At 39.5% G+C, this 25749-nt stretch overlaps 2 protein-coding genes across 2 annotated transcripts; one reads left to right on the plus strand and one right to left on the minus strand.

The window, feature by feature from the left end:
• The first annotated feature begins 907 nt into the window (after nt 1-907).
• trmt13 (tRNA methyltransferase 13 homolog) lies at nt 908-15560 on the plus strand. The gene is made up of 11 exons (XM_006643089.3): nt 908-1217; nt 1620-1669; nt 2205-2271; nt 2583-2645; nt 2733-2802; nt 3710-3816; nt 4800-4967; nt 5150-5222; nt 6178-6252; nt 6803-7205; nt 14853-15560. Exons 1-11 carry the CDS (start codon nt 1083-1085, stop codon nt 15028-15030), a joined length of 1389 nt encoding a protein of 462 aa, XP_006643152.2. The 5' UTR covers nt 908-1082; the 3' UTR covers nt 15031-15560.
• On the minus strand, nt 15168-25650 carry lrrc39 (leucine rich repeat containing 39). Its single transcript, XM_069194257.1, has 10 exons — nt 25014-25650; nt 22540-24568; nt 21539-21721; nt 20381-20486; nt 20043-20199; nt 19500-19636; nt 18252-18397; nt 17516-17668; nt 16926-17065; nt 15168-15255 (listed from the first exon to the last, which is right to left on the minus strand). The coding sequence occupies exons 3-10, from the start codon at nt 21664-21666 to the stop codon at nt 15182-15184; spliced, it is 1041 nt and encodes a 346-aa protein (XP_069050358.1). The 5' UTR covers nt 21667-21721; nt 22540-24568; nt 25014-25650; the 3' UTR covers nt 15168-15181.
• Between the last annotated feature and the right edge of the window lie 99 nt (nt 25651-25749).

Genomic DNA, 25749 nt, shown 5'->3' on the forward strand with positions numbered 1-25749 from the left:
ATTCAAGTACGTAATGACATTTTCCGTATCTATTTTAGCATATGCATTGTATGCTAAAATGTTCTATGATCTAAAGGTATGTAAAATAATAAATTACTGAGGAACACCACCCTTTCGCATAGTTAAGTATTTTAGCTTTACGTTTTACTACATGGGATATCCACATAAAATGTACAGTACATGCCTTTTGGTCACAGAACAAATGTGCAATAAATACATTGCTAGCCTTCGGATAGATGAAAAGTCAAAACATTCCTGATTTAAATGGAAACAACAAAAGGTGCAAACCGAAGCTGTTCTTATATTTCGGTCTTTCATTTTTAAGAAGTTGTCAATCATTTTACAGAAATAGTTACCCAGTTTTCACAGACAGATTGAACCGATATAAAGTTCTGAAATCGTTTTTCTGTTTTGTAAAACATAATTGAAGTGAGAGTGATCTGAAATTAGGTGGCTCGTTTTACCTAATATTTTGTTTTTGATGTTGGAAAAATGTGATTTAGGTGTCAGACCTATAGATAGATAATACTTTATTAATCCCGTAGGGAAATTGATGTGTTACAGCAGTCCAGCCCAAGACAATATCTGTCACTAAAGATGTTGGTAATATGTTGAATGACGTATATTGTATAACAAATGTATAGAATGTATTTACTTGTAAAGCTATTTTGGATGTACTTTTAATGTTACGCCTGACTGCACATCTGTTTGGGGTGACCAAATTAATCCGATGCAGCACGGTCTGTAAAAACGCCAGATCAAGGAGATTTTTTTATTATTATTTTTGGTTCCAAACTTTATTAAAACATCATAAACATCAAATAGATCAAGGAGATTAAGCAGTACCAGCAACTGAGCTGTGACGTCAGGCGGGCAGTACTAACTCGGCTCAAATTGCGGGGAGTTGTGGGTGCTTCTTTTTGTAGTTTGTGTCTTACAGTTAAACCTCGCAGTAGATCTAATTTTAATTATACAAATGAAATTACTTATAGAATATGTCATGCTATTAAAATAAGCTGTTTAATTGAAAAATCGTTTGATATTAAGGGAGTGGTAGAATCGGCACTTTCGCTGCATGAAAGATGTCGGAAAGCTGTGGGGATGGTGTGTCTGCGCCTCTGCCTGGGCGATGTGGCTTTTTCGTAGACAAAAAGAAGAGATATTGCAAAATGGTTGTTGCGAGTGGAAAAACTTTCTGTGGGGAGCATGCAATTGCCGTAGGTTGAACAGTTCTCTTTGGCAAGCAAACATGCTTTGACAGATTTGTAACGGACAGACCCCGGTTCAAGATTTTGACTTTCAGCTATTCAAATACAAACCATGTGTTATTTCCAAGCATGTTTTACTTTTGTTCCACATTAACAGGAGTTGTATTCATATGTCCATAAGCAGTTCTTGAGCCATAATGTCGTATTGCAGAAAATGTTTTATTTGGAGAAATGTGTATGTCGTTTAGCTAAATAAAAAAAAGATCAACTATTAAATGCAATTTATTAAGTATCATATCTTAAGTAGTCAGTGTCTTTGTATGATTTGGGATTATGTCAGCACACTTTGATGTGTGTTGTTTTCCTACATTGGGCAAGGGCAGAACATTTGTTTGAATTTATTTTTTATAGGAGAAGGAAGATGGCAGAAAAAGAATTCCATGTCCTTTGGATCCGAAACAGTAAGTTATTAAGCTTTCCCAGAGCAGTATACAAGGGTAACAGTCAGTGGGCAGTAGACCTGTACCTTAAACTCTTTTTAGACGAATAGGTTAGCAGAGTGTTACAGAAATTAGCCCATTTACTTCAAGCTTTTACGTTTATGACTGGTGATTAAAATAAATGAATATTTATGGTAGCCTTTTTAAATTATCTAGTACGGTATTCTTTTGAAGAGGTAGAATCCATGTATCGCTACCGGACGTCTCGCAAAATGAATGTCTCTTTTAGCAGATGCACAAATTCAAGTTTATTTTAATGGGAGCAGGACCAGAAACAGTGGTACATCATTGTTGAGTTGGTGACACATTTAAGTTTGGTGACAGCAGTCACTAAGTAACTTGCACTCACAGAAAGTAGGTTAATCTAAATTAAAAAGAAAAAAATAGAATAGAACAACACTTTCTTATTTTTTGTAGAATGTCAGTTAGCAGAGACAAGACTATTCACTTTAATGGTTAGTTTTGCTTTTCACAGCTTTTTTCTTTGATTTTCCAGCACTGTATTTGAAGATAACCTGGCAAAGCATCTTAAAAAGTGCAATTCCAGAGAGAAGCCCAAACCTGTAAGTGATTAGTCTGATTGGTGGTAATAGGTTTGAAAGAAGAGGTGCTACCATGTGCAATAAAACTATGATGCCCTTTCCGAGTATGAATATTTGACACAGTAGGAACATCTTCTAGGAGTATTGCATTCATATAAAATGATTACTACAAATACTTGAATCGCTTAGTATTTAATTTGCGTGATGGAAAAGGCTAATTCCTAGTGAATCTGGGTGAAAAGGCTAGAAGTGTCTATATTGTGCCAGAGGTCCTTTTTGCCACTAGACTGTTGCGTGGGTTGTTGTAACATTTGTTATTTCTGCTGCTCTAGGTGTACTATGTCCACGACATTAACGCTGGTGTGGAAGAGGATATGGATATGCATGAAAAAGAGGTAAAACACCTAATGCCAATCAGATGTTGGATTAGATATGTATTTCAAGGAAATGTCTTTCAGTACCTTTCTGGTCCATTTTTTTAGATAGCCTTGTCCTCTCGATCCAGCGAAGAGCTAGACTCTCTTATCATGAGGCTGAGAGCAGCAGTCGGTGGTGAGTCCCAATATATTGTAGTAGGAGGAAATGTGAGCACTTCACCACCACAGTCTGCAGGACTAATATCATTCACTGTAAATAGATGTTGCAGTGTCTGTGTAGTAGTTTTGACTATTTTAGCTTACAGTACAGATTGGGTGTTAGTTATCCAAGCCCTGCTTCCAACATATTCACACTCCACATTATTTTCTTATTTATGTCTTACAGCATATTGACAGGAGAAGGTTTTAGGCATATTACTGTGTCTTTTGTTGTAAAAATGTTAAAAATCAGGCAGTGTAACATTTTCTTCCCTCTGTGCTTCAATTGCAAACTTTTATTATATATTTATAATATAAGTTTATTTACTTGCCTTGCAGCTCTTTTTAAGATTGTTCAAGAACTTGCAGCTTGACCCAGACATATGAAAGATCTTGAAAACTGTGGCTTCTCCCTTCTGTTCTTTCCCTAACTTTTTTTCTTTCTTTTCTCTTTTTCCTTTGCTTATCTTTTCCAAATCTTTGGCTTCCTTTTTTCTACTAATTTATTCCCGTTTCTATGTTATATTATTGTTGTATTTACACAGTTTGTTTAGGTACCAAGTCTTTCATGCCATGATGATTGTTCACATTTGGTCATTATTGTATATGGTACCATATACTATACTTTCTTTTCTCTGCAAAACAGATAAACAAATTGAACATAAAATGTGGGACTACATCAGCACTTGCTTATTGTACGTGCTATACCAATGCACATCTAATTCACTGCACCTATCCAGCAGTCATGCATTCAGAAACTAGTGGGTTTCTGGGATTCTCCTGAACAATACTTCTTTGTCTTTTGTAAAACACAGCTATTCGAATTACAGAGAACTTTTATGTGATTCATAATATTGAATCTGTTTTTGCACATGATCTTTCAGAGATAAACTGTAAGCATACAGAAAAGATTCTTTCTCACCCTGCTTTGCTTGAAGCTCTGAACGATCCAAAGAATGGAGACTTTGCAGTGAAACACCTCAAACAACAGGTGTGGATTATTTTCTTCTGCACTTTGATGGTTCTGTGTGGTAATTTCTGTGCTTTGCAAATACAGTATAGGTGGCAATTGATGAACATTATTTTAAGTGTCTCAGGATTATCTTGACACTTGACTTGAAAATTAAAGTTTAGTTTGTGTGAATGAAAAAAAATATTCAAATGTCAGAGCATCCATTTGTTTAGCAAACGCCTGTATCCAGGGCGATCTGCATAGTACAAAGAAACATGAGTTGAAGGTAAGGGTACAGTATAGAGAGCAAATGAAGGATAACTCTTGAACAGCCATATCCCTATAGAGGCGTCTTCCCATTGTAAGACCAAAGACATTTAAAACCTTCTCATCCCCTATACGAAGATCCTCACGGAAAAAATCAATTCCACAAACAGATGTTAGACAAAAGTGGCACAGATTTGCAGTGGTTAGCATTCCTGCCTTGCAGTGATGGGGCCTTGGATTTAATTCCAGACCTGTGGTGCTTTCTGCTTGAAGTTTGTATGTTTTCCCTTATTTGCATAGCTTTTCCATAGGTGCTCTGGTTTCCTCACAAAGATATTGGTAGGTTAAATGACTTTTAGGAAAATTGTTCCCTGGTGTGTGTGTTTGTCTGTGTCTGTTTGTTCCCTGTGATGGAGTGGTGTCCCATCCAGAGTGTATCCTGCCTTGCAACCGTTGCTTGCCACAATAGGCTTTGGCTCCCACGCAATCATAAATTGGATGAAGTGTTTAGAAAATGGATGGATAGGTAAAAGAGTATCATCTGAATCTCACTGCATGTCAGATTCTCTGACTTTCCTAGAACAGAGAACTGTACTCAAGTCGGGTGTCAGAATGATTATGAGTTTCTTGAGTGAATGAGGAATATAGTGTTGGTTTGTAACTCTTTTTGTTGAGAATGTTTAAGCCAGTAAAGAATGTGCATTGTAGAAGTCCTTTTAACTGTGCAGTGTAAACAACAAATGTTTATTTTGCAGGCGTCTCTCCTAGGTAACCTGGAATCTTTGAGGTTGCTGGGTCCAGACAGATGCTTTGTGGAATTTGGTGCAGGGAAAGGCAAACTATCCCACTGGATTGACATCGCTTTGCAAGCAGCCAAAAATGTCCATTTTCTGTTGGTAGAGAGGGCTACCACTCGCTTTAAGGTGTGCTGTTTGTGATTCTTGCTTGGGGAAACACTCAGGCTTTTCAATACTTCAGCACAGTGCAAACTGACTAAAACACATCCCCTAAATTACTCAGTCCTTGTGTGGCAGGTCAGTGTGTCTTTTACTCAGCTGAAACATATCTGGCATTTTGCTGAGAGATTTTATGGTTGGGTTTGCAGGTTGATGGGAAGCACAAAAGCCCTCACTCCGTGTTTGATAGGCTTCAAGTGGACATTCAGCACCTGTGTCTAAGTAAGTTGATTTTACAGATTGGAGTGTCCAGTCACTAAAGGGAAACTGCAGTCCCAATTTCTCAGATGGGTTATTAAATCTTAGTAACAAAATAAATTGGTTGACAATATCTCAAAATGTGTGAAATTCTGACTTGGACAAACTTGTGAGCTTTGTAAAACTACTGTATAGTTGCCATGTTGCCAAGAGTTCTCTAGTCTACTACTAACAAGTAGTATTTGTCAGCAAAGACGGTTTCTAAGTCAAGAGCAGTATTTCTATTGGATTAAAGAGATGCATCACAAGCCTGCTTGTTTAAAATGTAATAGATCCAATTCACCTCACTGGAAGTTTGTTGTCTTGTTCTGTACAGCAGACAATATGGTGCTGCGCATACCTGGACATTTTGTCCATTTTTTAATGTAAATTGGAAGTTTTACAAGTTACTGTGTAATTTTTATTTTCATTATGATTTGAAATGCCATCATCAATGCAAATTCTTTCTACGCAAAAAGAAATATAAATATAGCATTGCAGTTTCCCTTTAATTAACAAACTGCATGTCCAAGTCAACTTCACTAAAATTGAAAACGTTCACTTTTGATCCTATAAATCCACCTTTGAGGTAACGGAAATGAAGGTTGTAATTGTTATCCATTTTGTAATATCAATAATAATAATAATAATACAAAACATCGTGTAATAAGAGTCTTAAGAAAAGCTAATGACCATTCTCTTTTAGTCCATTTAGTAGTCAGTGACCCTGTGATTCTCCATTACGATGTTATGAATGACCCCCCCTCAACTCAACAAGACTGGGCATTTTCACACACCCTACACTATAAAACCTTGCCTCCTGTTTTCAGTCTGAGACTGCATCTTCTGTTTCCCCCTGTTTTTTACCTGTTTAAAGGAAAGGTCTGCTTTGCAATGTCATGTCCTACAACAAAATGATCTATGTATCTTTGCTTTTCAGATAAAGTTCCCTTCCTCCAAGAGAAGAAACTCCCTGTGGTTGGAGTAGGAAAACACCTGTGTGGAGTGGCTACAGGTAACAGACTAAAACCTTGTTAGTCATCTCTTTGGGCTTTGACCAGCTGTTACAGAAGGAACGTTCTTGTTTTTTCTCCTATTCAAACTGATGTTTTTAAGAAAAGCTGTTATAATCACAGTAATGAGAGAATTCATTTTCTAATCCATTTTGCAGTGCTGACAGAATCTTTAATAAATTATTTTTGTCAAACAGGATACAAACTAGAAATAATAAAAAGTAATTCATATTGGCATGTATTTGAGTGGCAGACTGTGTAGATGTTGTAGCATGTGTTCACCGAGTCTGTGTACGCAAGGAGTCTCATGGCTGTTCAAGGTTCTCTTTACTGTGGCTCCAATACAGATCTGGACACGAGAACTGTCAAATCTTGTTGCTTTAGTGCAAAACTGGATACAAGTAAACTACTGCTTATTTTTCAAAACTGTTTTTAGGTGAAAAGTGTTCAGAAAATGTAAAGGAAATTCTGCTGTGAAACAAAAAATTCTAATTTTCCTACTCATGTTCTCTTTAAAGTCTCACACAGTGCTGTCTGCTCTGCTCTCTGCAGACCTGGCTTTGAGGTGTCTGGTAGAGAGCTGTTGCTCCAGTGGGGACTTGGAGGAGGCAGGGCCACCACAGAAGCGCCTGAAGTCTGATCCGTCAGATGCAGAGAGTGTGGGAGGAAGCTCAGAAAGCAGCACACCGCTTCAGGTCTCAGGGCTGGCCATAGCTCTGTGCTGCCATCATCGATGCAACTGGAGGCACTATGTTGGCAGGGAGTTTTTCATAGGTTTGGGGCTGAGTGCCCAGGATTTCAGAGCCTTCCAGCGTATGTCTAGCTGGGCCACGTGTGGTTTGAAGAAGCTTGGCAGTGACGGGCCTCTATCGAAGGAGGGCAGCAGCGAGCAGGATGAGAACCTGGAGAAGCAACATGAGTATGCAGGGGAGACAACAGGGGACAAGTTTGAGGGGTGAGTACTCAGGAGTGGTTTTCATGTGACCTTACAAGCTAACTTGTGTGATGTATTCAGGCCATTTTACTATCCCACCAATAATCTCTAGATTTGTTACTCTCTGCTCCTTTTTAGTGACTTGTGTCACTCAAGAAGTACCGTCTGTTATTGTCAGAACAGGGTATAAAGTTGCTGATATCTTGATTAACCAATTTCTGTAGAATTTAAGTAGAGCAGAGAAAATTGTTTTTCTTCTAGCCATTGTTAACACTGTTGAAGTATCTTGCTACTTATCATACCACTGTTTGGCAATGTGTAGCTTTGCTGTAGTAAACTCTTAACAGAAGACTGTCAAGTAGGAAGCTGTGTCAGCATGTATAGGCTGCAAAGGAACAGATACAGGCTCATTCCAGGTTCAAGGTAACGGAAAGAAAAATGAGGAAGTGCAGGCAGACTGCTCCTCCCACCCACCTTCCAGCCAGTTGGAACATTAACGGGCAGCTCCGACCCTGTAACAGAGAATCAAAGCCAGCTGGGGGAGAGACGGGTCCCTTAGGCCTCAGGGGGTCTCTGTGTTGCTGCAAGAGCCATGGCACAGTAATCCCACCCTACCCTTGAAAGCACTCGGCACATTGTGTGCCCCTGCTTGGGGAATCCTGGTCACAGAGCTCAGCCTGAACTAAGGCAGGTGCCTTATCCATTTATGCCATTTAGGAGACCCCATCTGCCCTCAGATGTAGTTCATAGCCAGTTTCTATACCCAGCTCCCCCAGCTCCCCTTTCATTGATGTTAACATTGTTGATGTTTCATGTTAGGAATTGATGTCATAGATGAAGTGAGCTTGTTAGCCATGCTTGTTTTTTAGAAGTGGCATTCACTCTTTTTCTTGCTTCGCTGGTCAATATTCTATTTATCTATTTCACCTGAATTCTTTCCCAAATAGTAGGATCTTCTCTTTGGGCTGTTCTCAAATCTACTGAGTTGATTGCTGTCACCAGCTAGAGTGAACTGAAGAGTGAAGTGCTCTTCAGTTCTACTTTGTGATAACATATAAATATCTGCAATCCAAGAGATTTCCTTCATTTTAGTGGCTTCATTTCACATGGCTTCCTATCCGTACTGCTTGGACCACATCAGCTGGCAGCTCCTCTGTAAACTTTGTGACATACTTATTTATGTCTAGGGAGCATCGAGAATGCATGCCTGCTTCGACTTTTCCAGGTCGATATGTAATGTTGAAACTTGAAATCTGTTAATGCCTACAGCATTAAGTTTTGCAGTACTAACTTAAGGTTGCTGCTGGAAGAGGTGTTAGTGGGGCCAGCAGTGGGCGCTCACACTGCAGTTTATGTGGGTCCTAATCCCCCAGTATAGTGACGGGGACACTATACTGTAAACAGGCACCGTCCTTCGGATGAGACATAAAACCAAGGTCCTGACTCTCTGTGGTCAATAAAAATCCCAAGGTGTTTCTCGAAAAGAGTAGGGGTGTAACCCCAGTGTCCTGGCCAAATTTCCCATTTTTAATAATAATCCCTATCTAAGAATTGGCTTCATTACTCTGCTCTCCTCCCCAATGATAGCTGATGTATGGTGAGCGTTCTGGCGCACTATGGCTGCTGTCGCATCATCCAGGTGGATGCTGCACATTGGTGGTGGTGGAGGGGAGTCCCCATAACCTGTAAAGCGCTTTGAGTGGAGTGTCCAGAAACGCGCTATATAAGTGTAAGCAATTATTATTATTATTATTATTATTATTATTATTATTATTATTATTAATAATAATAATAATAATAATATTATTATTACTTAGAATGTACGTTTGAGGGTTATTTTCTGTGTAGACAGTGTAGGCATAGTACAAGTAGCTCTAAATCAGGGGTGTCCAAACTTTTTTTTATTGGGGGCCACATGGAGAAAAAAATATGGAGCAGTGGGCCACCTCTAATATAAAAACAAACAAATAATACCAGAGATAAGTGCATTCCAATAACCAAATTGCCTTGTAATTTAGGGGACTACCCTAATAAGTGAGTTTTAAGCATTTTATACAGTAAGCTTGAAATGACCTATATAAATAATGATATCTAATTTTAATATACCTGTGAGATTTCACAAATTTTACTCACTAGTGATGACTAGTAATGGGAACAGTGATGCTGTGCCTTGGACTGAAGAACAGCTGTCAAGTCAGGTGTTAGTGTTGTGGAGATTCAGAGCACATCATAGACATACTTGCCACTGAACTCGGTGAAAAAGTATAAAGTAAGTCATTTTGCCAGCGTGGCTGGAATCTCCGGCATTCGCTGTCAATTTTTAGTTTCTTTGGTTCCGCCATTTTGAAAAGCTTGCTAACGTTAATGTACAGAATTAAAGTTTTGAAGAGGGTAAACCACTGAAGTGGTTTTGGTAATTATATATTGCCATACATACATGATTTTCTTGACCGGGATGTTATCTTTAAAATAATTTCCATTTTTAGACTCAAGTAACACCCTGTTTCATCCTCATCACATACAAAAGCTACATACTCTTCATACAGGGTTCTCAATATTAATCTTTCAGGTGGCTTAGATCTACAGGAGGATGCCTCAAAGCTGTTGCAGTGTATGTGATGTAATCATTTGAATTTGTTATGATATCCACTACACTATACTGTAGCTTGAAGTGCTGTCTCTATGAGGTGAATGCATACTATAGCGGTTCAGTGAGGCAGTATTATTTCATGCCTTGTAAAATTACGGATGAGTACCTTGATATAGGGAGCAAATGTGACGCTTCCAACTAACCCATCCACAATATCTAATCGTTCCTGAAGGTTATTTTCTTCATTAGGCTCAAAGACCACAACTGTTTCAGTCATTTCAGGTACAAAAGGCAGTCTGTATTTTATATACACATTCTGACTATGGGGAATAAAGACATCCTGTGCTCTTACTTGCACAAAGCCAGACTCCTTCTCAGTATTTTGACTTTATACAGTGCTCACTATTGCAGTAGCTTTTTCTTCTTGAAACTCCATTGCTTTACTAAGACAACTGGTCAATGCCGACAAAGTTTTCTGTGTTCCCCCTTCATTTTTAGTTACATTAAAGCCTAAAATTAGCCTCTCTAGAGTCATGGGATTTGCAAAGAAGGCCATGTGGGTGGAAGGACTGGGGTCATCAATAACTTGTAGTAATTACCTATACACCAAGCCATCTGTAGGAGCCATGTGATGTTTAATTTGGTTATATTCGTTTAAAAACAATCCTATAAATATGTTAATGTTCTACTATTTGAAAACCACATTGGTTTGTAAATTGTGCGTAATGTCCCCATTAAGACGGCCAATCACCGATGTTCATTAATTTCAAGTTTCAGGTTTCAAAAAACAGAGAGGAAATTAGAGCGCAGTGGTTCTGACGTGCTTGTGTAGGTGCGTGTTTTGTTTACTTGAGTTTTGAGGACCAGTTTTGGTATTGTGGAAAACTCCTTTTTTTGTTTGTTGACCAAACCAAAGTGAATGTGAATAAAACATGTTTAATTTTTAAACCTTGTGAAGTTTATTATGGAGTCTACACGGGCATAGTCAGCCATAAGCTTGCCTTTCTTACGGTAGAACTCGGATACTATACCATTCATCAGAAGGTATGATCTTCTTTTGTGGTGGGGCAATTGTTCTTTCCAATTACGATACAGAATCTTAAACTGAATCTCCGTGCATTGTAGAAATGGAATTTCTGATAGGCACCAAGCTGTCAGGAGAGTGGCAGTGGTTGTGTACTGCAGCAATTTTTTACTTAGCTCCTTTTAAAGAGCTAACTTTTTTAAATTCAGCTCTTGCTAAATCAGCTGACAAGAAGGCCATTTTTGGTGGTTCTCCCTCCTCATCCTCATTTTTGTTTTGGAAATTATTTGACTCGTCATTACATTTTTGGATCAAGTATCACACATCATGTATCAGCTGCCTTAGTAAGGACAACCCTGTGCCACTCCCTGAATCCTGATCCTCTAAGTCTAACAATTCATTACCACAGACATACTGTAAGTACACGCAGAGTCAAAACAACTTTCTTCAACATTTTTATCTAAATCAGACAGATCCCAGTCTGCTGTAAGTCTTCATCTTGTCATCTTGAACAGTGTAGTGTCTTCAGCCTCAGGATCCCCTTCCACATTGAAGTTCTACTAATCTGGCTACTTTGCTTCTCTGCACCTGCCTCATAGAACACTTCAGACTGCTCTGATCTGTTTGCCCTGGGTTCTTAAATCACCAGATCAGCTTCTTCAGACATCAGATGCTGATCCTTGGACGGGCACCCAAATTTCTGTTGCAAGTCTTAGGTAGAGACACAAGTAGCAGGTAATGTTATTGTTAAATGAGGGAAAATAAAGACCCAGGATACCAGATACAGTCAGCTGAGACTTGTGGTTTTCCTCATTCAATTCTGAGGTAAAACCACAACAGTTATTTGACTGTATACCTCCGTCAACATTTTAACCAACTGTCAGACTCCAGCACTACAGTATGCCGTTTCCAATAGAGAATATTGTTGTTGTTTTTTTCTTTTTAACCATGGGTGCATGTCCCTTAAATGACTGATTGGATTGGACATTTCTTTGTGTGCCTGCAGGACTGCAATCATATTTTTTATTTCATTATAAAATGACAAATCAGTTCATTGTTATTTTTTCATTTATGAGTCAGTCATTCTGAGGGAGCTCTCGATTTTTGCCTGTATGAAACACTGGTTTTACACATCCTGATTTCCACTATTATTGCATACAGTATTTGTCACACCGGATGTTGTCAGATCTTTAGACAAAATCTAATATTAGATAATGGGAACTTGAGTGAACACATAACACTTTTTTAATTATTATTTCATTTATTTAATAAACAAAGGTATCCAACACCCACATCCCCTGTGTGAAAAAGTAATTGCCCTCTTACACTTTGTAACTGGTTGTGCCACCTTTAGCTGCAACACCTTTAGACTTCAACATCAGTCTTTCACATTGCTATGAAGGAATTTTAGCCCACTCTTCCTGACAGAACTGCTTTAATTCAGAAACATTGGTAGGTTTTTTGAGCATGAACTGGTCGTTTCAGTAGTATTTCTATTGGCGTTAGGTCTGGATTTTGACTAGGCCACTCCAAAACTTTAATTTTGCTTCTTTTCAGCCATTCTGATGTGGACTTGCTTTTGTGTTTTGAATCATTGTCTTGCTGCATGACCCAACTACGCTTCAGCTTCAGCTCACAGACAGATGACCGGACATTCTCCTTAAGAATTTCTGACACAGAGCAGAATTCATGGTTCCTTCAATTATGGCAAGTCGCCCAGGTCCTGAGGCAGCAAAGCATCACCACACCATCACACTACCATCACCATGTTTGTTCTTACTGTGGAATACTATGTTTACGCCAGACATGATAGGACCCATGTCGTCCAAAAAGTTCCACTTTTGATTAATCTGTCCATAGAATATTCTCCCAAAAGGCTTGGGGATCATCTTGGGGTGCTTCTTGGCAAATGAGAGATGAGCATTTATGTTCTTCTTGGTTATCAGTGGTTTCCACCTTGCTTCTCCCCTATGAAGCCCAGTCTCTTTCTGATTGTGGAGTCATGAACACTGACCTCAGCTGATGCAAGGGAAGCCTGCAGTTCTTTGGATGTTTTTTTAGGATCCTTTGTGACTTCCTGGATGATTTTATGCTGCGCCCTTGGAGAAATTTTGGCAGGCCGGCCACTCCTGGGAAGATTTACTGTGGTTCGGTGGACCCTTTCCAGACTGATGGATATCAACAACTTTTTTTCTGATCTCTTCAGGAATTTCCTTTGATCGAGGCATAATGTGCTTGCTGAATCTTTGAGCTGGTAATGTGACTCTGATGGTAAGGGTCAAAATACAGAAAGTGAGGTTTATATTGAGCAGGGCTGGCTGTAATCAAGCCTGGTGGTGTTCAATCAGCTGACTCTAATTATTCCTTTAATTAGGTTGATTTAACTAGGGGACAATTACTTTTTCACACAGTGCCAGTTGGTATTAGATAACTTTGTTCATTAAATAAATGAAATAAGTAAAAATGAAATGTGTTATTTGTTCACTCAGGTTCCCTTTATCTCATATTAGATTTTGGTTGAAAACCTAAAAACATTCAGTGGAAAAAAAATGCAATAATAGAGGAAATCAGGAAACAGGGACATTTTCACGACACTGTATATTAAATTTACTATCACATTTTCTGTATAGAATATTTTCTAAAATAGAATGTCAATAGTATTATCATCTGTCATCTTTGGGATTACCACCCATTTCCTCGTACCATCTAAAGACATACTGGTATGTTAATTGGCTTCTGGGAAGACTGGCCCTGGTGTGAGTGTGTGAATATTTGTGTCTGTGTGTGCCTTGCGATGGATAGGTGTCTCTACGAAATTAGCTTTCTTGAACAAACTGAAAATAGAGATCTCTGGGAATCACATCACAATTAAAACTCAAATGTTTATTATTATTAAAATTACTGTAGCTAGAAAAATTGAATACTGAGTAATTTACTGTGTCTGTATAAGTCACTGCTGGCCCTGTCCAAGGAAAATTGCTTATACTGGAATTTTTTATGAATCTCTTCAATGTCTGAAATCTTTATGGTCTGTCTCTTACAAGTGTCAGTGGATAAATGTTCTAGGAAATGCTAATTGGCATATGATATTGCAGTGCCCCAAGTCTGGAAGCTGTGGCAGTAATTAGGCATGGACACTCCAGGGCAGAACTCTTTGTATGACCTAATGAAGGAAAATGGCAGTATGGGCATCACATAAATTAGTGACATCAATGAAAACCACCCATTCTTTGCCATTATTCTGATTCTCTTGAAAAAGTAACTAAATTGCCTGAGTACATTAGTTGGAGGTAAATTATTTTACTACCCCACCTGTTTGCAGCTGCTCTGTGTGACAAGTTGGAGCTGACCCCAGCCTCTGTGAGCACTATATAGGTCTGGTACTGTACTACATTCAGCACTGACCACAGCAAAGTAGAAAAACAGATTTGTAAAGGTTTTTTTTTCATATTGTGCAAGGCAGATCCTGTCTTTTGTTACATAATTTTAACTAAAGTCTTAAAATTTAAAAATGAGCTGTGATGAGTTGCATAAGGATGAAGGTTGTAGAACTGAGCTGTCCAGGAGCTTGTTGAAACTACAGCCAGATTGGCCCATCAACACCTACTCACTGATCTGAAGCACTTTAATCAAAAATATAAATCTGCTTCTTACTCTTGATTTTACCTGTCATTGACATCTACATCAGGCATGTAGTTATTTAAATATGTAATTATCTTTAGTTTTAAAAATCTGACTTCTAAAGAACTAAACTAAAAGTGTCACCCTGTAACATAACATGTAATAAGTTGTTAGCTAACGGGTACAAAAAAGTTCTGTTACCGGAATAAACATTGATGTACAGTTTACAGCCTGTCTGACATGTTAAAGAGGGAGACAAAAAACTCTTTATTGTCAGTATTAGCAATACATGATTGCTGGAAGCTGTTGTCTTAGCATAAATCATGATTTAAGCCTACATATTTTCTATCTGGTATATTAGGACTACTTATTATACCTTAAATCAAAGTTGCTATATCCTCTACATGTGTGCTTCTTGTCTCCTGTTTTCCAGGATTCTTCCTGCTGAAGATCGGGAAAGCATTGGCCGTCTCTGTAAGCTTCTGATAGATGAAGGCAGGGTCGATTACCTGCGGCGGAAAGGCTACGCTGCTGAGTTACAATACTACACCAGTCCAGACATTTCCTTAGAAAATGTACTCCTCACTGCTGTACCTGTCAAGACTCCCTAATAGAACAGGTAATCTGTTCTGCGCAGCTGTGACTGGAATAAGTATATCCTGTCTGTGGAGCTGAAGGCGAATATCCTTGGTCAGTGAAAGACAGAGTGCTTGACAGAAAGCTTGGAGAGAAAAGTCCTAAGTGAGAGTCCAGCCACTTCAATCACAGTCCCAGTGAATCTTCCTGAACGGCCTCAATTGCAACATTTAATACGGATTTGAAATTAATTTTGGTATCTGAAAAAGAAAGAGAATTGTTTACTTGGATACACATGTTGTATTAACAAAATGTTCTTATTATCTGTCCTTATGGAAGTATTTTCTTCTCTATATGATTTTTTTAGCTTGTTAGATGTATGTGTAGGACCCCTGAAGATGTTGGTCTGTACCTGTTACTTGCTCAGAAGGATTTAATTTTGTGAGTTTTACATCAGAGAGAATGCCCCTGGTGACATTTCCCAGGGTTCATATGAAACTTTGAAACCCCCTGGATGTCCTAGAAAATTGCTATAATAAAATGAAGTCCTGGAATACCCTGGAAATGTCTCTGTCTCATAACATTGTTTTTTAATTCAGTCTTAAAAATAAATTTTCCTTTCCACATTCCTTTTATTGGAGCATAAGATTTGATTCGCTGGTCTTTAATTTGTGACTGAACCTTTACCTTTTTCACATTATGCAATAATTTGAGTCCTCAGTTTTTTAATTTCAGCATTATGAGTGAAATAGTGTCTATAAGCGAGTTTGCACAGAGAATCGAGGTTGAAAGTAATAGAACTATTTTATCAAGCATCAGTGTATGCCAGTATCTCAGAAAATGGGCTGTTGTACTCCATAAATTGTATGACACAATGAACACCCCATTGAAACACATGGTGCTGTGCCTGATGTCTCTGTACTGAGCACCACATGTTTTTACATGCTGTTATGGCATCACGGTACTACGTGGCAGGGAAGAGAGCGATGCCAGAACAATTATTTTATTGTTATGGAGTTACCTTTGTTACAGAATTGCCCCTTATACAAAGTCCTTGTTTCCGATAACCTTTGAGGCTAAGTGTATATGTACTGCTCTTATCATTGTTTAAAACACAGTGCTTCAGATCATTTTTGGGGTGTTGTATGACGAAGTCTAAATCAACCTTGCTACTCTTTCAGGGAACAAAAAAACTTGCATACAGTATGTCTTAAGGTGTTAAGTAAACAGTAGGATTTTTGCTTAAGTACGATTTATACAGCCTGAGTAAAGTTTTTATAGTATATAATATGTAAATGTTATTTATAATAGAAATGTTATATAAAATATAAATGCAGCACAGCCAAATTTAGCACAGACTGAGTATGGCACTATTATGAAGCCTTATCCCTTTAAATAATCACTTGGTTTGGTCCTCGATTGTCTGTGATTGTCTATAGGAATCCTGTTTTTTAAGTGTCTGTATAAATTCGACCTGTTCATCTGCTGTCACTGCTGTTGCAACTACAAGTCTTGCCGTCCATATGAAAAAAAACCTCAAGCGTGCCCATCAGGGCATTTTGGATTGCATTACTCCTTTTTTTGTGCTTTGCCTATTGATACAAAACTACTTTTTTCATTATGCTCTAAACATGTTATATATTCACAGTTTTGTAATATATCAAATTGCAAACAGTTCTTTGTCTTTTTTTATACTATAGCATCTATTCTACCACTACATGATGCATGAGACCGTAATGTGTCGTTTGCCCTTGTAAACCTCCGAAGTGAGAGATGAGGCACAGTAAACAGAATCCACCATTCCTTGGAAAGACGAGATAAAGAGGTGACTCATTAGTATACAGCCATCAGTGCTGACACAATAAACCAGGAGTGTGAAATTTTAATTAGCTGCCACACGTTTGATACTGTCATAAGATAAATAATTAACCTCTGCTTTTTGATTCCTGGATGTAGGCCTGCATGAATTCCCTCCCAAACATCTCTCTATCGTCCTCGTCTTCCTCAGACATGACCATCCTTGGCAGAGTCACCTTTAGCTTGAGAGGATTGTCTCTGAAGTTGACAAACCTAGGAGAACAGGGTATATTATAAGTTATTTGGGGAAGGTACAGCAACTAGTTTGAAAGTTCAGATGGAAAGCAAACCATTCTTTCGAATAAGTGGCGTAATGAAGCACTTAAAAAGCTATCATTGTCAGCCATTCCCAAATGGAGAGGGAGTCCCTAAAAGCTTACTACAGTAAGCTAGTATTCTAGTCGGTGACCAGTCAAAGACACGTGACTGGAGCCAAAGATTAAATGATGGAATTCCGCTGCATACCAGTTTTTTTTTAATCTCAGAACCATGGTCTCTCGTGTAAAAAGATTCCACAAAAACTTTCATCCAACATATGCAGTCCCTCTTCTAATAGGATTCACAACGCAGTTATGAAATGGAAGTGCTTTGAATATGTTTTTATACACAGCAGTTCTGTCTTTCATAGAGAACTTCTGATATTAAAGCTCCTCATGTGGGTACCTCAGGTTCACCATGTTCTCCATGCAGACTGGGATGTCCTGGAGCTGGTTACTGCTGAGTACCAATGTTCCCAGATTTGTCATCTTACTGATACTGTCTGGAAGAAACCTGATTTCATTCCTCTGTAGCCACAGAGTGTGCAGATTTTCCATTCTGTGAAAAAAAAACAGAATTACTACAAGGAACATTCATAGGCAGTGAAAATGACACTTTGAGGGCTTTTTGTTTCAATGCCTATTACGAATTGTGTAGTGTCCCTATAAAGTAAAGTGGCCTATTCTGTTTCCCAATTTAAAACATAAAAACTCAAAATAAGTAAGGAAAAAACTAACATTCTTTTTAAGAGGATAGAGATCTACGAAGAGTACAATAAGCACTACTACACTGTTTAAAATAATCAATGGAACAATGATCACTTTTCAATAAACTAATTAATGAAGATTGCTAATACCCATGCAAAACATGATTGTCAGATAGAAAATAAACACTGAAAATAAAGTATATTGCAGACAAGCCTACTTTTCATAAACCATTCCTATTTTAAGCTGGTAACATTTAAATTATTTATTACACATTGTTGATCACATTTTGTAAAGCTTCAGTATTCTTTCTGATCAGTTCTTTACCTTGTTTTAGTTGCTTTAATGAAAGCCTGAGGTGACTGGAAATGGAATGTAGTGTCTTCCGTTATTTTTCCTAAATCATCATAGGGCCACAGGATGCATGGTCACGCTACCTGTGAATATCCTCTGGCAGATCCTGAAGCCTGTTTCCCCCCATGTCCAGCCACTCCAGCGCAGGCATGCTGATCACTGCGTCAGGGATCGCAGTGTACTGGTTCATGGATAGATCCAGGTGGGAAAGGTTCTTCAGCCTGCTTAACTGGAAGAAAACAATCTCCAGTGTCTTTATTGAAAATCCAGTGCAGATCAGCTAATTGAATCTTTAAACAGGAACCATCAATGGTATTGTTACAATCAGGTTATGCAGATATTGTCATACAAATGAACACAAATGATCAATTGGGGGGTTTCAGGTGGTTTACTCTGATTAATTTAAACTTCATGGTAAATAATTAGAGGCTTTGACAGACAGAATATAGCATGAAAAGACAAAGACAGCAAATAAGGAGGAGGAAAAGAAGAAAATGGAAGCAAACAGAAGAAAGAACACCATCACTGTCTTCTTCCTCTAAGTTGTGTGCCCTTTGAGAGGACTTTGTTCTGATCAGCCAATAGCAGACAAGATTCTGGCAAAGTAATTTGAACCTCGTTATACAGAGCTTGCTTCTGATTTTAGATATAACATGATTTAGTTTATTGTGGAATCCTAAGGCTAAAAACATTTTATCCTAGTTTGGAAATACATCATTAGAATAGGGAGATAGATTCCCATTCACTTTTGGGCATGTACAGTAGTAAGAAGGGAAATTTAGTGTTGGGTCACACTCTTTTCTTTAGGGTCCGGGTACTTCTCTTGTTGCCCTGTCAAGGCGTTGTATAGGATTTCAAGTTACAGGGCATTCTGGAGTTCTGGGTCTGGAGAACGTAAGCCTCTGAGAAAGCTTGTTTTGCTTACAGTGTAATGTTGTATTTGTTGTAATATCTTGTTTAGTTGTGTTACCATAGTGTTAATAAATATTTGTCTGTGGAACAGTGAAATATGACCAGAGAACACAAGTGGAAAGCACAGGTAAGTGCTGGGAACAAGAGGCACGTCTTTGCACAAAAAGTGGTAGGAGTGTGGAATTAGCTAATCAGCCATATTGTTGAAGATGACACCCTTTTAAGAAAGGCTGGATGCGATCATTGGATAAACAACTACCAAATGGGCTACATGGTCTGAAATCCTCCCTCTTGGTTTTAACTATTGTTATCTTGTTATGTTGACAGACTTTGTATGCATGCTGATCACTACGGTTTCTTCTGAATGTGAAGTTTTAAAGAGAACCTTCAGTATTTTTGCGGTGTGTGAGTGGCATTACCTGTATCGGAAGCTCACAGAGGTCACGGTTAACGGCCAGCTCCAGCTTCTCCAGACTCTCGCAGGCACTCAGGTCCTCCGGGATGCTCTTCACTCTGTTGTAGCTCAGTAGCAGCTCCCTCAGCCTGGTCAGCTGGCCTGCAGGGGTCACCCATCCCTATTTTGTCTCACCTTAACACCTGACACCTTATGGTGCTCGGATAATTACCTTGCAAAGTTTTCACGCATTAAATGGAAAAATACTTGTGCAAATTTAGCAGGAGACAAGATTAAATATGGAGAGGGTAAATGTTTTAATGTTTTTTAAAGTATCTGGAGCAAATACATCTGATTGAAAAATTCATACCTACATCTTAGCTGACTATGAGTTCCTCTATAATCCCATTACTTTCAATTATGCAAAATAACACTGGCTATCTAATGATTCTCCTGCCTGCTGCAGTTTTAATATTTGAACAAGCACACTTGCAGTTCTCAACAATGTTGTATTTTGTCCAGTAAGTAAGATTGGGAGATCTGGAGATAGCCAGTGGAATGCACAAACCTATTTCCTTGGGGATTTCCCTGATGGCATTCCGAGACAGGTCCAGCACAATGAGATTCATGAAGCTCCCTATGAACCGGGGGATACTCTGCAGGCCTGTCCTGTGGAGCTGCCACTCTTGAAGGTTGGCCAGCTGCAGCAGCGCTGTTGGAAGAGTCTGAAAGACAAAGGAGGCACTGACAGCCCAAACTGAGCATGGCAAGTGGAGCAAAGAAGACATCACAATTTCAACAGGAAGAAAAAGAATTGAACTATTTTGTTATAATTCTGGTTTGATCTAGGTTTTCTGCTGCACATATTGTTTCAGAACACGGCCATGTATGACATTAGGTCTGTACCTTCCATTCCTCCTTCTCAATCCTCAGAATGATCCGTCCTTCCTCTGTTACCACCTTCTGCTTCAGTCTGGCCAGAGTGATACGATCCTCCCAGACATGGGCCAGCCTGGGGTGGGAGGTCACGGTTAAAAAAACCTGTTATTGGTTTGACCAGGATAGACCTCTGCAATACAGTCTCACCTCCTGGTCGGCCAGGAGAATCTATTCATTTTTATTAAGTGCTGACAAACAGCTACTACTACTACTACTACTGCTGTAACTATCATGCCATAGTTTGGAATCACTTTCTGTCATTCCATTAGCCTCACTGCTGTGGCTCACCTCTGGTCCACACACATCCCTGTTCCAGAACAGCAGTGGAACACCAGTACCAAGCAGAAGAGTGCCACAGAAAAGTCTAGAAGGGCTTCCACTCAGAATAGGTGTAGTGAGGCTCACCCAGCACCTGCCCCAGGACCAGCAGCATTCTCCCAACTGAGATTTGTTCACTACAGCCCTGAGGCCTTGGTCTATCTGAATCAGACCTTATTTTCAGTTACTAAAAAGCTGCAAGTTCGATTTTTTAATATGTTTTAAGGCATGGTGAAATATCATACAACTTGGGAGCTGAAACAATTCAAACTAAGTTGTTTTTAAAGATTGCAAATTATCAGTACAGCTAAAGTCTGAGGTAGAGAAGGCACAGAAAGCTGTGGTTTACAGCAATACCACAGCAATGTGGCACAATGCCACAAGTGAGGAGAGCGCAGCCCACCAAGATATTTCAAAGTAAAGGGCAGAATTGTTATCTTTAATTGTTGGAGTGTAGAACTAACTACCCGGCCGTGTTGTTGAAGCTGATACCTTGGCTTCTTTCAAGAAACAGTTGGATAAGATCCTCCAAAAGTGACAGGAGCCATATCTTAACACAAAAGGTGGTGGAGTTAGAAACAAGCTACCCAGCCGTTTTGATGAAACTAATACCCTGACTTCCTTCAAGACATGGCTGGGTGAGATTCTGGGAACAATTAACTTCTAACTATCAAACAGGTTAGAGGAGAGAAATGAGTCATATTACTGTCTTTATCTAAGTTTTCTTGGGAGCAAGACGTGGAAAAAGGCTTGATACATGGAACAGACTACTGTCAGCCAGGCAACAAAGGATAGTGTCCCACCTACCTGCCAACAGAAGCCCTGTCCCTCAGCTCCTTCTGCCTTTGCAGGTCATCTCTGGCCTTCTTGATCTTGGTCTCCCACAGGTGTTTGATGGAGCTCACTGTCCCAACACACACTGCTATGCCCGTCATAGCTCTTCACTCAGCAGTCACACAGAGGTCACTGGGCTCTATCGCATGGCTACCTCTGTATCAGGGCAGGATAGGACAGCCTTACTGAAGAGGCTGCTGTGCATTTTCATTCAATCTTCTAACCACTTTATCCAATACAGGGTCATGGGGGAGATGGAGCCTATCCTGGCTAGCAATGGGCACAAGGTGTGATACACCCTATGTGAGATGCCATTCTATTGCAGGGCTCACAGATACAAACATGCGCACACTCACACCAGGGCCAATTTCCCTAGAAGCCACCTACCAGTATGTTTTTGGAGTGTGGAAGGAAACTCACACAAACACGAGGGAACATACAAACTCCAGATAGATAGCACAGAATTGAATCTAGGACCACAGTGCTGCAAGGCAGCAATGCTAACTACTGTGCCACCATGCTGCCCCCTGGAGATGTGTGTTGTGCAGATTTTATTTAGGTTATTACTTCTTTTCTCCATGGTATTCTCAAGTTGTCAACTTCAAGAAATACCCCACTCACAAGCAGATTTTGTTGACATGATTCATGAGCTTGGCAAACACCCATTTACACAAACAAGAGAGCTTAGGCAAAAATGCAGAGTATTAGTGTGTACAACGAAAGAAATAAAGCCAAACAAAAATAGAAAAGAGCGTCAAACTGTATTGTAGCAGACTGTTAAAAGCAGCCGTGTCTGCTATTTGCTCTCTTCACGTTTTGTGTTAATACTACATAAATCTGTGTTGTAAATTTCAGACCCGGATTTCATAGCATTCTTGTGAGGACTTTTGCCAATTTTCAGGAAGCCTGTAAAATTACTGACATATTCGCAGAACTAAATTCGGAATCCGCATTGTCTCCTATTGACCGCTCACCTCCCGGTGCCAATCAATCGCTATGCAACTGGTGTACTTTTCGTGCCCTCAGGAAAAAAATCCGGTGCGCCCAAAACGTGCTCGTCTTCAAGAACACAGGTCCCACGGACACTACTTTTCCAGTGCGAAGTGTTGAAAGATTTAATACATTCACACTGCTCCTAATTTGATTTCAGTCGTCCTCGCTACTGCTGTTCAAGGAGAGCAGCCGCAGAGCGTGTCTAATTTTAGTCTGAAGAGACTGGGAATAGCTGCGATCACATGGGAACTGAAGCCTGGCTTTCAGACAGTTATCACTTGACACGCACCTAAACACTGGGACCGGATTTAAAATTCAGAATTATTATAAACATCTTAAGTTAAAATATTTCCATAATACTGTATAGTGTATACCTGAATTAATGGTGCCATATGAGGAACATTTAAGTACGGCCAACGACAGGAGACTTGATAAGCAGTCTTGCAGTCTAAATGATTTCAACAGTTTTAATGCCTGTTGTAACATTCCATTCGACGGACAGGTTTGTGTGTTTTGAACAGCCAGTCCGGATTTCCTGTTGGATTTATTAATCATTGAACACGCCATAATCCCAATAAACAATAGTACTATAATATATTACAGTAGGAAAGTCAAGTAAAAAAGCGAGTGTTAATCCTCCATCTGTGCGGTCTCTTATTGCTGCCTTGTTGGAGATACATGAAAGGTTTCGCAGTTTCTGACCTATGCAACAATACGTGAGCTCAGCATTATTGTTGGAACGTATAATTTTGTATTCCAAAAACTAAAATGATTGTGCTTTGCTTTTCATTAATTAGGAAAATATGCGAGATACAGGACAAAACTGCGCACAAACTGTTCACTTGTCTATATGGCGCAGGAAGCAACAAGTGACCATCTGGGTAATTTGATACAGTTATTACAATATGAATCAGTCGTATTAACATTTTAACACCAAAATGTTTACAATGACAGATTTCTGTTTTCCTTGAAATAATAATGAAATATCGATAATCCACTTTCCGCGATAAGGTTACAGTTGCAAAACATACGTGTTTACAGCTCTTACTATCCTACAATACCCGTATTGTATTGACTAAATTACACTCTTTTACAGTTTTGGTTATGTTTCCCCTTAATTGAACTGGAGAGGTCATTTCTCTCCCCTCAGTCCGATCTGCTCGCGCAGCGTGTCACTTAGTTGCACTTCAGTGGTGAGTGAAGTGGGTTCCCACCTGCATGTGAAGCGCTTTGGGATCCTTTCGGAAGACAATAGCGATTATTTATATCCCAACAACAAATCTTCTTTTGTATTTCTGTTTGACTATGAAAATGCATAATGTGAAAACGGATTCTTGTACGTACGAATTTTTCAAATTAGTACAATCTATGCGACATGGACCTGAGCAATCCTGACATTTCACTCGAGATAAACGGCGAACAGCAGGCAGAGAGCGAACAGGGAGCTGTTCTTGAAGCAGTATTCGACGTAGGTGTCAGCAGCTGGGCACCACACACTTCTGCTGCAACAAGAGACCTCTGTTTGCTTGACTGGTCCTAAAACCACGAAACAGATAATTTTATATCGCTCGCAATACAATCCCTTTGCCGCTTTTTTCACTTGCTCTGCGAGCTCGACTGCGAGCGCTGAACACCTGTCTCCACCATACTGCACATCCCGCAGCCCCTCCTCCAGAACCGTGCGCATCAACGCCCGGACGTCCACGGCCGAGAAGCGCCTCTCAGCCTGTGGCTGGTAAACGTTTTCTAGGGCAGTAGTTCCCAGACACTTGGGCCTGGATGGCTTACAGGCTGAGAGGGTTTTTGAAGGCGAAGTACGCATGCTGTGGCCGTCGAACCCCTTCTTTGCTGCCCAGGATTCCCGTTTTTTGCAAAGCTCGTTCCTCGTACAGTTGGCGCTACTCTGTTGCACTTCTCTCGCCTTAATTCCTGGCGGATAAAGAGGACCCCGTGAAGAGACCGTTTTCCGCAGTTTCTCCATCTCTTCTACTCGCTCCATTCCCAGACCACCTGTGCAGCACAAACTCGTTATTAATTTCAAAATATGATTCAACCTCTACTAAAAATTACGGACAATTATTATCAATTGAAACACGCCAGTCATGTGGATATTCGTTACATCGGCTACATTCCTTTGTACAAACAGAAAATGTCTTATTTTCATTTCGAATCTATTTGGAACCATTCCGGATCCCCAGTTAAAGCGTATCATTTTATGATACCAGTTATGTTACCCTGTCATATATAGACAGTGACGCTTCTGCTACCATGGTGTAAAAAATCGAAATGGCTTTAACTGGGAAGAAATCTCACTAGTTTTCTCACTAGTAACAGAGCAACCCTTTGTCTGAAGCTATTGACAAAATCTAAAGTAAACTGTATTGTTGGCAATCCAGTTAACAAAAGGAAATTTTATTAAATAAAAATATTATATTGCAGTAATAAAGTAACTTACCGTTTTTTTAACCAAACTCAAGCTCCACAAATAGTACTTTCTCCAAACCGTACGTGTCAGAAATTCTTGCTGTCCTGCATCTCGATGTACCGGATTCTCAGTCCCTCCTGTTGCGCTGCGCTCCGACCCTCTCACGTCACAACCCTCTCTTCTACGCTCGCAGTCGACCAATCGGCAGCCGCTTAAAACGATAAATTACAAACTCATTCTGGCTGGTACTCGGTGGCAGACTGTCAGTTGTTATCTTAATATTTTTCACTTTTGTTTAAATTAAATTTCTTAAAACTCACATGATGTGTCGCACAACCTGTTCTGGAGTGAAATACTTCCAGTGCCGAAGATCTTTTGATCACAAGCGAGTTTCTTTTGCAAACCTCACTTATACATCACAGTCCCTGTGGAGGCGTGACCGCTCCATAAATTTTCATTCTCAGCCTTACTGCAATCTCATTCCTTTCTACTAGTCTTTGTACCATCACCCTACTTGTCTAGACTGGGCAGGAGCAGTGCAGACTGAACGATTCTGTGAATCACCCCTAAAACAAACCCACCAAATCGTTCAGGAACAATTTAACAATTTTAACAAGTTAATTTCTAGCTCAAAATCATAAAGTTAATTAAATTCCTATTGTGAAGACTTCTTCAGATATGTGTGACAATATCCAAGGTTTTATACACTTTAAATCTGGGAAACAGGCAACTGTTTAGTAACTGCATGAAAAACAAAACTCAGGCA

This window comes from Lepisosteus oculatus, chromosome 9 (assembly GCF_040954835.1).
Source record: "Lepisosteus oculatus isolate fLepOcu1 chromosome 9, fLepOcu1.hap2, whole genome shotgun sequence".
NCBI lineage: Eukaryota > Metazoa > Chordata > Actinopteri > Semionotiformes > Lepisosteidae > Lepisosteus > Lepisosteus oculatus.